Raw genomic sequence first — 14,093 nt, forward strand, 5'->3', positions numbered from 1 at the left:
ATAAGGATTACATTAGCATATTCCTATACAACGTGTAAGCTGCATTTAACACAGCACATGTGATTTTGAAAGTTCAGTTAAATTCAACAAAAGCACTTAAAACACATTACAGAACCAGTGAAGGCACAGTGCATCAACAAACATGGCGTGATGTGGGAACACAGGCCTGACGGCACATCCGAAACAATGGCATAATATCATCAGAAAAGCAGTTCAAGTTTTTCCTCTCTAATATTATATTGTCTTTAAAATTCAATCTCTATGAACATATACTGATGTATGAGCATGCGGTATCTTTTGCATTTAAGGCTGAGACGGGCTTAGGAAATATCAGTAACAAGCATCATCTCTTGAACTACAAAAAGTTAGTTCTTATAAAAAGTGAAATTACTAAGTTTTACCACTATCTTCCTTAAATTGGCTTCAAAACCAGCACTCAGAAAGAAGAATTCCTCAGACCGTACTTACCGTCCCATTCTGCAGCTTCTTTGCATCTGGCTTCTTTCGAACTGTCGTAAAGCTCCACTCAGGATGAGAGTTATTTTCTTTGTTACTGGACTCCCTGAAGAAAAAGGATACGATGTACATAGTAACAGCCACAACATAATGCTAAGCAAGCATAGGTAACCCTAATCCATAATAAATCTGTATGGATTAGTTCCATATTCCTTGAAATAAGAAAAAAAAAAAAAACAAACAAACGTGTAGTGAAACATTAACTGAACTGTAGAAAAAACAACTTCGGAGGCTGAATAAATTAAAATATGATTAAAGCAAACAGAAGATGTTATCTACCCATTAAGCCTACCTTCTCCCACGGCATCCCGTTTAAAACAGTTACCTGGTATTCAGAAAAGCAAGAGACTTACAGAATGTATGTTGTTCCACAGGCATTGTGCAAACTTCTTCATACATCTCAACCTTTCTCTGCAATATTTCTAATTGTGATTCATTGTTTTTGGTAAAACCACTAGCCCTAGACTAGGAAATACACAGCACTTAAACAGAACTGAAATTAAGTTCAGAGAGAGAAAGTTTAAAGAGATACTGAGCGCAGAGCCTGACTTATGCATTAGTCTTTAGGTTCATACAAGGGGTTTTCTTGAAAGAAGCCAATGAAAAACATACGGAACAAAGCTAGATCTACAGAAGAGAACTTAATTACACAGAGAAACTGCAACAAACCTACTTTAGTGACATTAAAAAAAAACAAAACCAAAAAAGCCCAAAAGATACTAAGCCAAAAATAAACTTACGAATCGGAACCATCGGAATCACTTTCATCACTACTATGTCCCTCTGCTTTCCATCTCTTAAACCTATCAATCAGTTCTGTCAGATAGGAAGTCTTCTTGGCATTTTTCATAATGAATTTGTGCTTCAGAAGTTCTTTTGCAGTGGGGCGCTGTAAGAAACACTTAAATGTTTAATGTTATGCTACCGTTTCATGATTTTAAATGTTAATAGCAGAGATTTAGTTAAGACAACTGACTTCTAGAGCTAACCCATACAGTATAAGGAAATTAGCAAAACAGGAAGTCAAGAAAAGCCAGTAATCCACATTTACAAGCACTCTAAAAATATGATCAAGTCACACACAGACTATACTGCTTATCCTTCCACGCTAGAAGGTACACACCCAGGGAAATGACTAATCAAAATTCTCCAATCCAACATTTCCTTGTAAGTAGAATTCAGACAGACAGCAAAAGTTCTGCAGGAGAAAAAGATTTAAGATTCTTGCCTCTGTTAAAGCTTCTCTTCCGACAGTATCATAGGTTTGAATGCATTTTAGGAAGCTGCCTCTGGCACCCTCATTTCTTTCAGCATTCTCCCTCCTCCTTTCAGTATTTTAAACAAAAGCGACTAGGACGGAGACAGCTATTAAAAAGCACCACTAGCACTTACAGTGGAAAGTATATTCTCTAAAATTATTTCAGACAACTATGATGCACTACATCAACAAAACACTTCACAAGCACGAGAGAGCAGAAAACAAAACCAAAACATCTATATACACACACACACACACATATATATATATCTACTCACAAATGTTGGGTCCTTATTCAGACATGCATCAATGAATTCTTTAAAAGGTTTACTGAATTCTCCTAATAAAGTCGGAGGATTGTTTTTCGGAATGAGAAACAGGACTCTCATCGGATGCATATCTGAGTTGGGAGGCTCCCCTTTGGCCAGTTCAATAGCAGTGATTCCCAATGACCAGATGTCAGCCTGAGAAAGAGAAAAGCTACTTTTAGTACAAAATTAAGGGTTATCATGACTAAGTATTGAACAACTGAAATCTTCACATGTACTGCATCTATATAATGGTCTAAGTAGATAATGCACAAAGATGCCTTTGTAATACTTGAAGGCTATAATTCCCAAAGACCAGGCTGACTGACTTAGTCTTTAAATCACAAAGACGCACGCTTTGTCATGTTAAAAACGATGTCACTGTTGCAACACCCTCAGCAACTTAAAACATGCACCTAAATACACATACTTTTGGAAAAAGCTGAAGAAATATTAATCTTCCTTTTATTTTTTTTTCTATATAGTGAACTACAAACTGCCAAAGATTTCCTATATCTAATTCAGATTTTGTTTCTACAGCAAAACTGCATGCTCGTTGTACTTTTTGACGTGTAGACAGTAGTGCACTGAGGTATCTAACCTTGTTTGACACCTCACTTTAACGGAACAAGGCGGAGAGCTGAATGAAATCCAGTAGGTGAACACTCTATTTCTTTCCTAACAGTCTGCTTGATGAATTTAGCTAGAATATTATCAACAACTAGTTAGACCTGAAACAGCAAGTTCACAGTATAAGTTTCTGAAGAATAATGAAGTGGTATTTATTTTAGCTAAAATTAAGCATAATAAGATCTTTTGATACAAAGACAGAATTTGAACTATAAAATTATTTTCCTATTTAGAAGTTTTTCCCCAAATGAAATATACATCACTTGCATCTTTTTAGATGAGCTACAATAGCTATAAAGGTGTTTTTCATTAAAAAGTGGCTGGCAATGGTTGACTACACTTGGCACAAATTCATAAAACGAAGTTGCCCGTAAACAAGGGTTACAATTTGCATCTCTCCAATGTTCCTTTCCTATTCACAAGAACTATCGTTATTTAATATTGAAGAATTAAACTAGCTCATTGCTTATTACTGAAATATCATAACCAACACTTGCATATTGGAGCAAGATATTTTGAAAGAAAAGATGGGGATTGTGAATCTCTGCCACTACAATAATGTATGAATGTCTATTTTGGTTTTGATCATTTTGAAGTAAGGAGAGAAGGAGAAAGGTTAAAATTTAGTCTACATGCCAAAATATTTATCAGTATTAGTCTAGAAATTGAAGTGTCCAAAATCCTTCATCTGTCCTACCAAAGGCTTGCGTCTTCTGTGCTTTCCCACTAGCATTTTGGCATAGAAAGAAAAGGGGGAGGCATCGCTCTTGCAACATATGGAGGAGATATGGAAGGCAAAAGATTAGGTTGCTGTGAGAACGTAAATGAAGGTGTGCTACAGCTGATTTAGACACAGGGCAAGCAGAAGAGAAATTATTCTCACTTCCACTGGACAACACGCGTTTTTAAAGCTGGGTCAAGTGCTTTTCCAAGATGCTCAAGGGAGCACATTACAGTTGCGCCACTGAAACCCTAAACATGAAAATTACACACTCCTCCTTACCAGCAAGAGCCCTAGTGATATGTACACAAATTCTTTCAAGTCTGAATGATCCTGGGAAAGTCTCCTGGAGTGTGAATGTAACTCAGATATTCAAGTCTTTTCCTTACGTGCACACCACAAGTACAGTTACATGTTTACTATTTGAGGAAAAACAGTATGAAAGGTTTACTTTTTATATACCAAGATTTTTATATTTCTTGTTCCTATTTAAGGCTGCATCTACAGAGTGTGGAAAGTCCAATGCCAGCACTAAAGTACACTGCCATTTCACCAGCCACACGCTCTAGGTTGTCATGTGGGCGTACACATGGGAAAAGAGGGAACTGTTCCCTCCTTATCGTCACTTCTGGCAGCAGTTCTCAACCCTCAGAAAAACATGGAGTTTCCTAGTTCTACGCAGGGAAACTCTCCTTTGCAACTGGTCATCCATCAACAGCTCCCATGACAAAGAAACGTACACGGTACCGTAATGCCATCACAGCTACCCATCCTGTAGTTCAAGCTATTTTTTTGCTTCTCAAAATCAGTCCCCCCTGCTAAATTCTTCAGCATGATGCAGGTGCTGAGAAATACCATTAAAGGAACGATATCCAGAGTTGTTTATAAAAATCTGAGAAGACAGTAAAATTTCAGCCATCATCTTGGTTTTAAATAAGCTGGTAAGTTCTGCTGGCATTCTATTTGTGAGAACTTTATTACTGTCTGAATTAAAAGCAAAACATTGAGTTGAAATTAAAAACAAACCAACCAACCAGCCCACAACACCGAAAGCATCCAGGGAGTTTCTCTGAAAGAATCTTAACATGAAAGCATCAATTAACTTAGTGAGCGTACACGGGTCTTGCATGTGAGTACAATGACATGCAACTACTGTATAAAAACAGTTTAATCGTAATTTTTATGTTACTGTTTGAAACCTTGTAATTCGAAATCTACTTTTTTTTTTTTCTCCATACCGATAGAGCTAAAAACATTCAAACTGAAATAATCTCTGTTGGAGCTGCAGGTACAAAGGAAGGGTATTCTACTCTCATACTTACTTTTGAATCATATGCTGACTGCTGAATAACTTCAGGGGCCATCCAAAACGGAGTTCCAACAAAGGTATTCCTCTTAATCTGTGTGTCTGTCAGCTGCCCAGCAACTCCAAAATCAGCAAGCTTAACATCACCTTGTTCTGATAACAAGACATTGGCAGCTGCCAAGAGGAAACAACATAATATTTAAATTGGAGTACTGCTCTTACGATTTTAAAGGTTTTAACCAAGTAACATTTGAAATGTTATGCACCTTTTATATCCCTGTGAATTTTCTTCTCTGAGTGTAGGTAGTCAAGACCTTTCAAGATTTCCTTTAGCATGGTAGCAATCTGGAACTCATCAAATGGGCCAGCACGCAGCTTTAGAGAAAATACAGATTAAAACAGTTTTAGTCTTGCAACTAATTTTTGCCTTGCTATTGATTTAATTAAATCTTAAACTTGAAAGATTTTTTAAAGTAAAGAACTAACAGAATTCATAGAACAGTCAATGAAGCATACAAACATTCTGTCAGAAATAGGTGCCACTGGATTGATCATCTTCACATATCTACTGATAATACATTGAAAATGCTGGTAATTTTTTTAACGTATCCACTCCTCTGAGCGTGCAATGCATATGAAAACCTAGAACTAACTTTCCACAGTTATAGTTTCCCATAGACAGCAAACACAGCAGACTGAATTTTGCATTTTAGATTAAGTGAATTAAGAAACTCAGTTTATTTCAAAATAAATTAGTCTATTGACTGAGGTTTTTAAATTTAATGATGCTTTTTTTTTTTTTTCCTGTTCCAGCATTTTGGTTCCACGCTGCTTTTGCATCAAGAACATTCCATTACATACAGCTTTATAGTAGCACATTATAAGTATGGAATATGTGTAAACTCTGCACATTAGAAAGCTATTTAAATAAAACAGAAGCAATTAAGGTGGGTGATTCTGCTATAAAAAAATACCAACAACACAGCACTGAAAAAGAGAACACCACGAAATTATGGTATGGCAAAGGGAGGCAAAACTTAGTTTTATTTCTCTAAAGATTCAGTGGTTTCAACTGTCACTAGTAAAAGCTATTTCACTATTTCTGACACTCCACAGAAGACTATCAATTACTCAAAAGTGTTAAAGATTATCTCATGACCTTAGTCTTTCTCAAAAAGACTAAGTTCCAGAGCTACAAACCACCACATGCTATACATAATTCCTATGGTTTTGCGTCCCCGTAGCTGAGCTGATGTGATGTAATTTCATGAAGAAGTCTAAATAGTTATGAACATACTTCAGCTCTTGCAGACAGGACTACTGTTAGCAAATATATAATTAACACCATTCTATAATATTGAAGGCATGATATTTTTCCTTCAGAATCACACAGACAAAGACTGAGTTGTATTATCTTACAGGAAAGGGTGGGTCTGAGCTGTAAGGCTGAGGCAGAGCTGCACTGAGAGGATGGGCAAACCACATCCCCATACAGTGGACTGTGCTCTTGTGCTCTCTAAGCTACATCCTTCATGAACGCTGCATTATCTTAAGTAAAAGGCACCTTCACGCTTACCTGAAAATGGAAAACCCAACACCTTTTAGTCAGCTAAAATTAACTGCGCTCTGTGGGCACACACCTCATTCATTCTGGAGACCCAAACCCAAAGGAAACATTTTTATATTGAAGTCTGATGAATATTCCACTTGGGTGGAGGGACAACACAGGGGACAGATGACCCAAAAACCCACCATGTATGGCAAGAATGGAACTTCTCCTCATACTAACAAAAAAAATTTGCCTTGCATTTGACTGAGAACAAATGGATGCTTCCTAATGCTTAGAGACAACCAGAAAAAACAACAACAATCAACATCAACTCAATATAACTGAACTACCATGTAAATTCACACCTTTTGGAGCATCACAATGCAGCAGTGATGCATTATTAGCCACCTCCACGGAGTACATTTTATAAAGAGATATGAAAACACAATGAAATAAGGTTCACTAGTACTTAACAACGCAAAAAAATCATATACTTACAAGATCCAAAGCTGACCCTCCACCCAAGTATTCCATTATTATCCATAGTTTTGTGCCCTGTAAAGGAAGGCATGAGTTAGAGGTCCAAGCTTGAACATTAAAAAACAAACAAACAAACAAAAAAAAAAAACCCAACAAAAACCCAAACCAAACAATGTATATTTCTATAGTCTACCAGCATACCGCTAGGAAAATGGAAACATTGAGTCCCATTAATCACCAAGTTACATGTAATTACTTCTTGTAGAATATCACACAGCTCCTGTGCAAGATGTCTAAATATCAATTAAAGTTTGACTTCTGTGTTTTAAAAAAGCAACAAAACACCCCACCACCACTAATAATTTGCTGCTAACTGGTATCTAAAATCATTCCACCTAAAGGAATTGAACTTAGAGAAAAAACTGATTTGGTGGTGGTTCAAGTTTAAGCTAGGTGTTTTAATGTAAGATTGTAGTTCTTACAAAAGAATTGCACGACAATTATTAACTCCAGCCATTTGTGATACAGAAGCATTACAATTTTAATAGGAAACTTTTTTCCTCAGATATGAGGTGTGGAAAGATACTCAGAACTTAAAATTGCTTTTGGGCGAGGGAGAGCACGAACACGCTTTAAAGACAAGAGGAACTTACACACTTGCACGTAGGCAAAGAGGCAGCTTTATCTAACGTGTCCTCAGGCTCCAACTTCAGCTGTCAAATCCAGCAAAAAGTGACAACTGACAGCCCAGGGATCCAGCCCACCACCAGCTGTGCCTCTGCCACAGCTCTGGCACCGGGACCCAAAGCAGCTCTACAACCACCAGCCAGGAGAAACAACACCGCCAGACCCGCAACCCTCCCGAGACCCTCGGATTTCCCAAATTTTCCAATCAGAGGTTTGAAATCAGCCATGAAAAGGTCAAAGAGCAATAGAATTCAATAAAAAGTATGACTTAAGGAACCTGCCCTTAGGAATATTTTTTTTATTATTATTTATAGTAATATTGGACAGTGCACGTATTCCTTCACTATGTGCTCTTTGAATCTCAGCCTCTGGGAGTATGGGAGTTCCTGTGCTTTCTTAGTGGAGGTGTCTCAAATACTAGAATACTAGAACTGACAAATGCTTCTAAGATTCATTTCTAGATGCTGACTTTGCCCTCGGTACGCAGCCACAAAAGGTGGCTGGTTCATATAAACAAAACTGGAAAAAATTGGTTTCAGATCTACAGACTGTATGTTTAAAAACTGGGATCTTCTGCTATTTGCTTGCCAGAGTCCCCTCATATTTCAGAAGAAACTCAAATATTAATCTATGAGCTACTACCCTAAGAAATTCTGTGAATATAACATTTCTTTATTTAAAATAAAACCTAGTTATTAAAAATACTCAACTGAACCATACCTGGTGACGTATCAGGCACGCTGTTGAAGTCTCCAGCAAATATTTACTAGTGCTAGTTCCTTGTAACAGAGCACAAACTTATGGCAGAATTACTTTTTAAAGCCTTTCGCATTCTAGATTATATGTTTTCTATTGCCTGACTGGTGACAGAAAACTAAAGAAAACTCAACAAGCAAATAAAGGTGCAGTTTCTAAAAGAACCACATCCAATTATCTTAACAAAGTGTGCTCTATTAGGTTTGTACTGAATTTAAAAACCACACCATTTATGAGAGTCTATTCCAATATCATGAGATCAGCAGGGAAGGGCTGGCTAATTCTAGCAGTTTTTATAAAGCTCAACTTTGTCAGCTGAGATGACCTGCAAGGAACTCCCAGTTTAAGGCAAACATTGTGGTTACCAGACGTGTTTGGAGGATTTGACTATTAGTTGAAAACAGTATCGGGTGAAAATGAGTAAGTCCTGTGTTTCTGAAGTAACGTCTCGAAATTGATACTATCCACTGTAACTGGGTGTGGATATTTTCGAGTCAGGTATGAACAACCTTTTTCCTAGCTATTTCAGGTCAATGAAGTATAAATAGATCATGCAGAACAAAGAGTATCTTTAGATTGTCTCAAGGCTTTGCTGCATAAAATACTGTACAATTTTAGTGGAAGTCTCTGGGTGCTACTATAGGAGCTCTCCATAATCAAATATGAAAAATTGAGAATAACTTCAGGCTTGCTTTAATTGCAAAAGAAAAGAGTAAGCCCAGGTGTCTGTAACGTTCACAAGGACAGGTATTTAAACCTCTTGGTGAGACTGCACAAATAGGGAAAATAATCATGACATTTCAGACATCCAGAGAAGACCCACCTCTTTGGGAACAGATGAAAAGTACAGCTCAAGCATTTTATCAAGCTTCACAAATCTGCGTAACCAAAACATGCCAGAACTAGAGTAACTTTTAATACCTTTAATCTTTTTCTTGCCTGAACTGATAAAGTAATAAGGTAATAGGGCCACAAAGATGATCAGAGGGATGGAGCACCTCCCCTATGAAGACAGGCTGAGAGAGCTGGGGTTGTTCAGCCTGGAGAAGAGAAGGCTCCGGGGAGACCTCATAGCAGCCTTCCAATATCTGAAGGGAGCCTCCAGGAGAGCCAGAGAGGGACGCTTTGTCAGGAGATGTAGTGACAGGACAAGGGGTAATGGTTTTAAATTGGAAGAGGGGAGATTTAGATTAGGTATTAGGAGGAAACTCTTTCCTGTGAGGGTGGTGAGACCCTGGCCCAGGTTGCCCAGAGAAGTTGTGGCTGCCCCATCCCTGGAAGTGTTCAAGGCCAGGCTGGATGGGGTTTTGAGCAACCTGGTCTACTGGGAGGTGTCCCTGCCCATGGCAGGGGGTTGGAACTCGATGATCTTTAAGGTCCCTTCCAACTCTAACCATTCTATGATTCTATGATAATACATTTTGACAAGCCATTAGGTTTGCAGAAAACACTCATTTTAACTATTTAATGTAACTCGCACTGCTGCGTTGCTATGTGGTATCACTTTCAAGGGTACCCTACACAGCCAATGTTTTATTTATTGAGGTGTGATGTTAACTGCAATCAAAGTGCAATATGGGATGATGAGAAAAATTTAGATCCTGACCTACCACAACTATGAACATCTACAGACATCTACATCCGGATTTTAGTTATCTTGCAGCTACAAAAGGTCCATTACACAGCTGTAAGCTTGTACAATTCTACATGCATTTGTGAAAGACACGCTATAAAGGTAAAACGTTACTACTGTACATAGCTGTGTCTATTACAGTGCATTCTTTGACTATATATATGTGTGTATATCACCTACCAGTATGTTTTGAAAACAGCACTGATCTTGCCAGATAACCAATGAAAATTTCAGAAAAAAATTACTAATACCTAAGCTCTAAGATTAATTCAGTGGGAAATCACATTCAAAGGCCACAATTCAAGATATATAGGTACCCCAAATTACAAAGATACAGGGGGGGTTGCACCTTTTTGTGTAACAATAACCGAAACCTGGCATCAGCTTTATCCCAAGAACCTCAAGAAGGTTCTGACCATCTCTACCAATGATAAGGTTTTTAAAGGGTAAAATATCCAATAACAGACAAATAATATTGCAACGCTGGGTAAAAAAAATACTAAAGGACTGCCTGTATTTTAAAAATCACATTTACAAGTCAGATGTACAAGCTGTAGCTAACGAGCAGCTAGGCTGCAGAACTAAGAGTATCTTACATGGCAGCAGCTGAGCTAAGTTACCAATTAGTAAGTCAAATAATTGAAATGAAGACACTCCTCCCTTCCCCGTTTCAGCAGCAGGAGCATCTGGAAGCCCTGAGCCCAGGCCACTCCGTCGCAGTCAGACACAAGGCTGGCTTTCCATCCTAAAGCACCAGGAAACTCTAAAGCTGCAGGATACATAGAATGGACTGTACAAAAACAAGACCTCTCATCTGAAATGCTTAGAGTTAGAAAACCCTCACAGTTAACATCTCTTATTTCATGTTTTAGTCATAACAACCTTTAATTATCAAATACGCTATCTTACCAGAGAAAAACCTGAAACTGACTACCAATTAATGACAAGAACAATCTGCTTATTCAAAGCTTACTTAAAATTGGTTAAAAACCCAAGAATAAGTAACAACAGAATACGCTTCATTACAGTTCAACTGTATGAACTGAGGCACACATGAAAAACCTGAAGCCAACGTGGTCTCAGCTGCAGTTGCTTCAAAGTAAAAACTATCAAGTTTAAAGATTTACACTAGATTTAGATTACTCAGCTAAGAAATATCAATAAGTGTTGTAGGCAACCTGAATGCCTTTGCACTGAGGGTTTGCTTTGGTATAGTCAGGAAAATACTAAGTCTCTTTGATTTAAAGAGTGCAAAACTCAAAAACATTTCTAATGCCATTCCTAGAGCTTAAGAGAAAGCTACATGTATGATTAATACATTTTAGTAAATTATTTCTATTCCATAAGCATGATCTAAAAGGGGGCAGACTGGCCCAACTGCTTTGTTTTCCTGTAAATAAAGGAAGATGAAAAGGGAAAAAGAAAACTCTTGAATTTTGAGATACCTTCTATTCACTGTATGTTTATGCTCTTTATAACCACTACCTTAAAAGTTATTTCTAGGAATACTCAAGCGATCTTTACATACAAAACTAAGCATTTACCAACAAACCCATGGGACCACTTTGAATATGATCTTCGTACCAGTCATATCCATAGCAAACCACTATTAATCTCTGCAGCCTAGTATTTTGCTTTGTAAGAAATAAACTGTCTTCGTTTTCAGAACTTAGCCTCAATGGTCTTTAACCTTTAATCATAAAGTCATTTGGTACACAACTGTACCTATTTCTGTGTTTCCAAAAGATGTCTACAGTAGAGAAATTAAACCATGAACAATGTATTACATAGCTAAAAACTTTGCATGTCAGCCATTCTCAGAGTAATAGCTAATAAAAAGTTAAAAGATATAGCAATTAAGTAAAAAAAAAAGTAGACAGATGCAACTTTTAAAATACCTGTTATTACTAAAATGAAAAGGCAGCATAAAAGATTATTTGCACATTTAACAAAGTTAAAACACTCTTTTCCCCTGAGGAACGTCAAGCTTAAAGATATAGTATTAGTAACCAAGGATAAATCTAGCCCAAGAAAAGTTTAGAGCCAAGATACTACTTAAACAGTCTTTTTATTTATTTATTTTTAATTACAGAACTAAAAGTATTCATTTATTTGTGGACATATTTATTTACTTACTTACTTGGGAAACAGGTAATTCTACTGCTTGCTATCATGTTAGTCTGGGATGACATTCCTGTGAACCACTTTTAGGGTTTTGTTTTTTTAAAGAGGAATTTCTTAAAGGAATGGAAAAGTAACCAAAATTCCACAAACACCTCTACACATAAATTTTCCTTCCCCCAAAATACTAGCAGGGTGAAAAGTAAACAGAAGATCAGGATTAATCTTTCAGAAATTTTCCATTTACAATAGATACGGAAAGAACTCAAACAGTGGGGAAGAAAGTATGGCAGCATTAACATGATACTGTAATTGCCAGGATTTTTAAAAAGTAAAAAAAAAACCAAAAAAAAACACACTCCAAAAAAACCAACTAACCAGAAGTTGGAAGTTTTATATCACTGATAGAATAACTATATTTACATACCTAAGAAAAGGGGCAGAAAGCGAAAGACTTGCCTAACAAGGCCAATCTGCTGAGATGCACAGGCACTTAGGTAGATTTGCAATACTCTTTTTGTTTTCAGTATCTATGTTGCTGTAAATAATGAAAAGACTATTTTCTTACCCTATTCAATCCATGACCTAATAAGGCTTTTTCCACTCATCACCCCTCAAAAAGACATCCAAACAAACGGAGAACAAACAAAACCCCCACCAAATCAAGGTTTCATTTACCCATTTAGAGCTGCTGAAATCACTGTTTAATTCTGAAATTTAACAAGCAAAAACGCTTTTACAAGATTTACCTTGACCTGTTTGTACTTCAGGGCAAACAACTGGGCTTCTACAACACAAAGGTCAAGCGATGGATACCCAGGAGGGTAATATTTAAGACTTAGCTCATCACAAAAAATAAAGGACTGTGAAAAAGACTGATCATGCCTGGATCTGCAGTAGCATTTGTGCACTTCTCCAAAGGAACACTGCTGGCTGAATTCAGAGTTATCTTGAGAAGAACCAGCTTTTTTTAATATACTACGATGCAGGAAAATAAATTCTCCTACATCTCAGAGCTCTACCACTTAACAACAAACAGAACAAAAATCCCACCGATTGAGCCCAGTAAAGAGAAGGAAAGATGGGACATCAGTGACAACTGTATGTTCACTTCAGCATGAAGAACCCACAGAATACTGAGCAACTAAATAAACAGCAAAGCCACCATAGCTGTCTTATCTTGGTCAAAATGAAAGTTTAGTGTTTGTAGTACAGAAAATTAAATTACCCACTTAGCATTAAAATATTAAAAATGGAACTTTTAAAACTCTGGCAATTTAAAGAGGAAAACCCCCAAATCTACAAAGAATACAAGTGAATAAATTCTGCAAATACTCTTACAGTATCACTGAAAGACAAAGTGTGACGTCCCTTCCAACCCAAACCATTCCATGATTCTATGACACAAGAAATTTTCTCAGAGATCCGTCTTTAGAATAATGTCAAAAAAACCACTATACTTTATGGAGCCAGAAATGCCTGGGGAAGAAAAAAAAACCCAACAAAACAAACCAACAAAAACCCAACAAAACAAACCAACAAAAACCCAAACACAAGCATACAAACCAAAACAAACAAACAAACCCCAACAAAAAACCCAAATACAAGCAAACAAAACCACCCAGACATTTAAAATAGCTCTAACTATGGCTAGCACTTTAGGTTTTATTAAATGGTTTTCGTTTGTTTTAAAAACCATCTAAAACATGTATGCACTGCAGATCACTTAAGCAATATTTAAGGTGATTATATCTGGATAGTTTTGCAAGTTGAGAAGACTTACTCAACTTTTTGGATTTCTGTAGGTTTTCATTTTTGTTTGTTTTTAAATTATGCCTTAGATAACATTTCACACAGCAGTTACACAACCCTGCTGATGTCAGTTTTACTTTGTCTCAGGCCTACTACGCCGCATAATTACCAATACATCTCTACACTGTGTGGGTTTCTTTCGATATCAAAGAAAGGTTTTTGTTTCTACAGCTATGAAGATATTTTTTTCTTCCCCAGAAAGGCCACAGAATTGTGCTAGGGATTGTGGAGGGAGGAGAGAATACCAAGGTTGGACCAATAGCAATGGCAACAGGAATCCTCTGTCAACTCTCTTCATTCTCTAGCCATTTTGTGC

At 37.0% G+C, this 14,093-nt stretch overlaps 1 protein-coding gene across 1 annotated transcript in view; it reads right to left on the reverse strand.

The window, feature by feature from the left end:
- Nucleotides 1–14,093, reverse strand: part of STK26 (serine/threonine kinase 26) — a 35,335-nt gene that overhangs the window by 3,171 nt on the left and 18,071 nt on the right. Inside the window, exons 5-10 of the mRNA XM_074147533.1 lie at nt 6,787–6,843; nt 5,006–5,114; nt 4,756–4,913; nt 2,053–2,238; nt 1,257–1,405; nt 469–562 (exon numbers count right to left, since the gene is read on the reverse strand). Of these exons, the coding sequence (XP_074003634.1) occupies nt 469–562; nt 1,257–1,405; nt 2,053–2,238; nt 4,756–4,913; nt 5,006–5,114; nt 6,787–6,843 (753 nt within the window). The remainder of the gene's footprint in view (nt 1–468; nt 563–1,256; nt 1,406–2,052; nt 2,239–4,755; nt 4,914–5,005; nt 5,115–6,786; nt 6,844–14,093) is intronic.

Source organism: Numenius arquata, chromosome 5, assembly GCF_964106895.1.
Source record: "Numenius arquata chromosome 5, bNumArq3.hap1.1, whole genome shotgun sequence".
NCBI classification, from domain to species: domain Eukaryota; kingdom Metazoa; phylum Chordata; class Aves; order Charadriiformes; family Scolopacidae; genus Numenius; species Numenius arquata.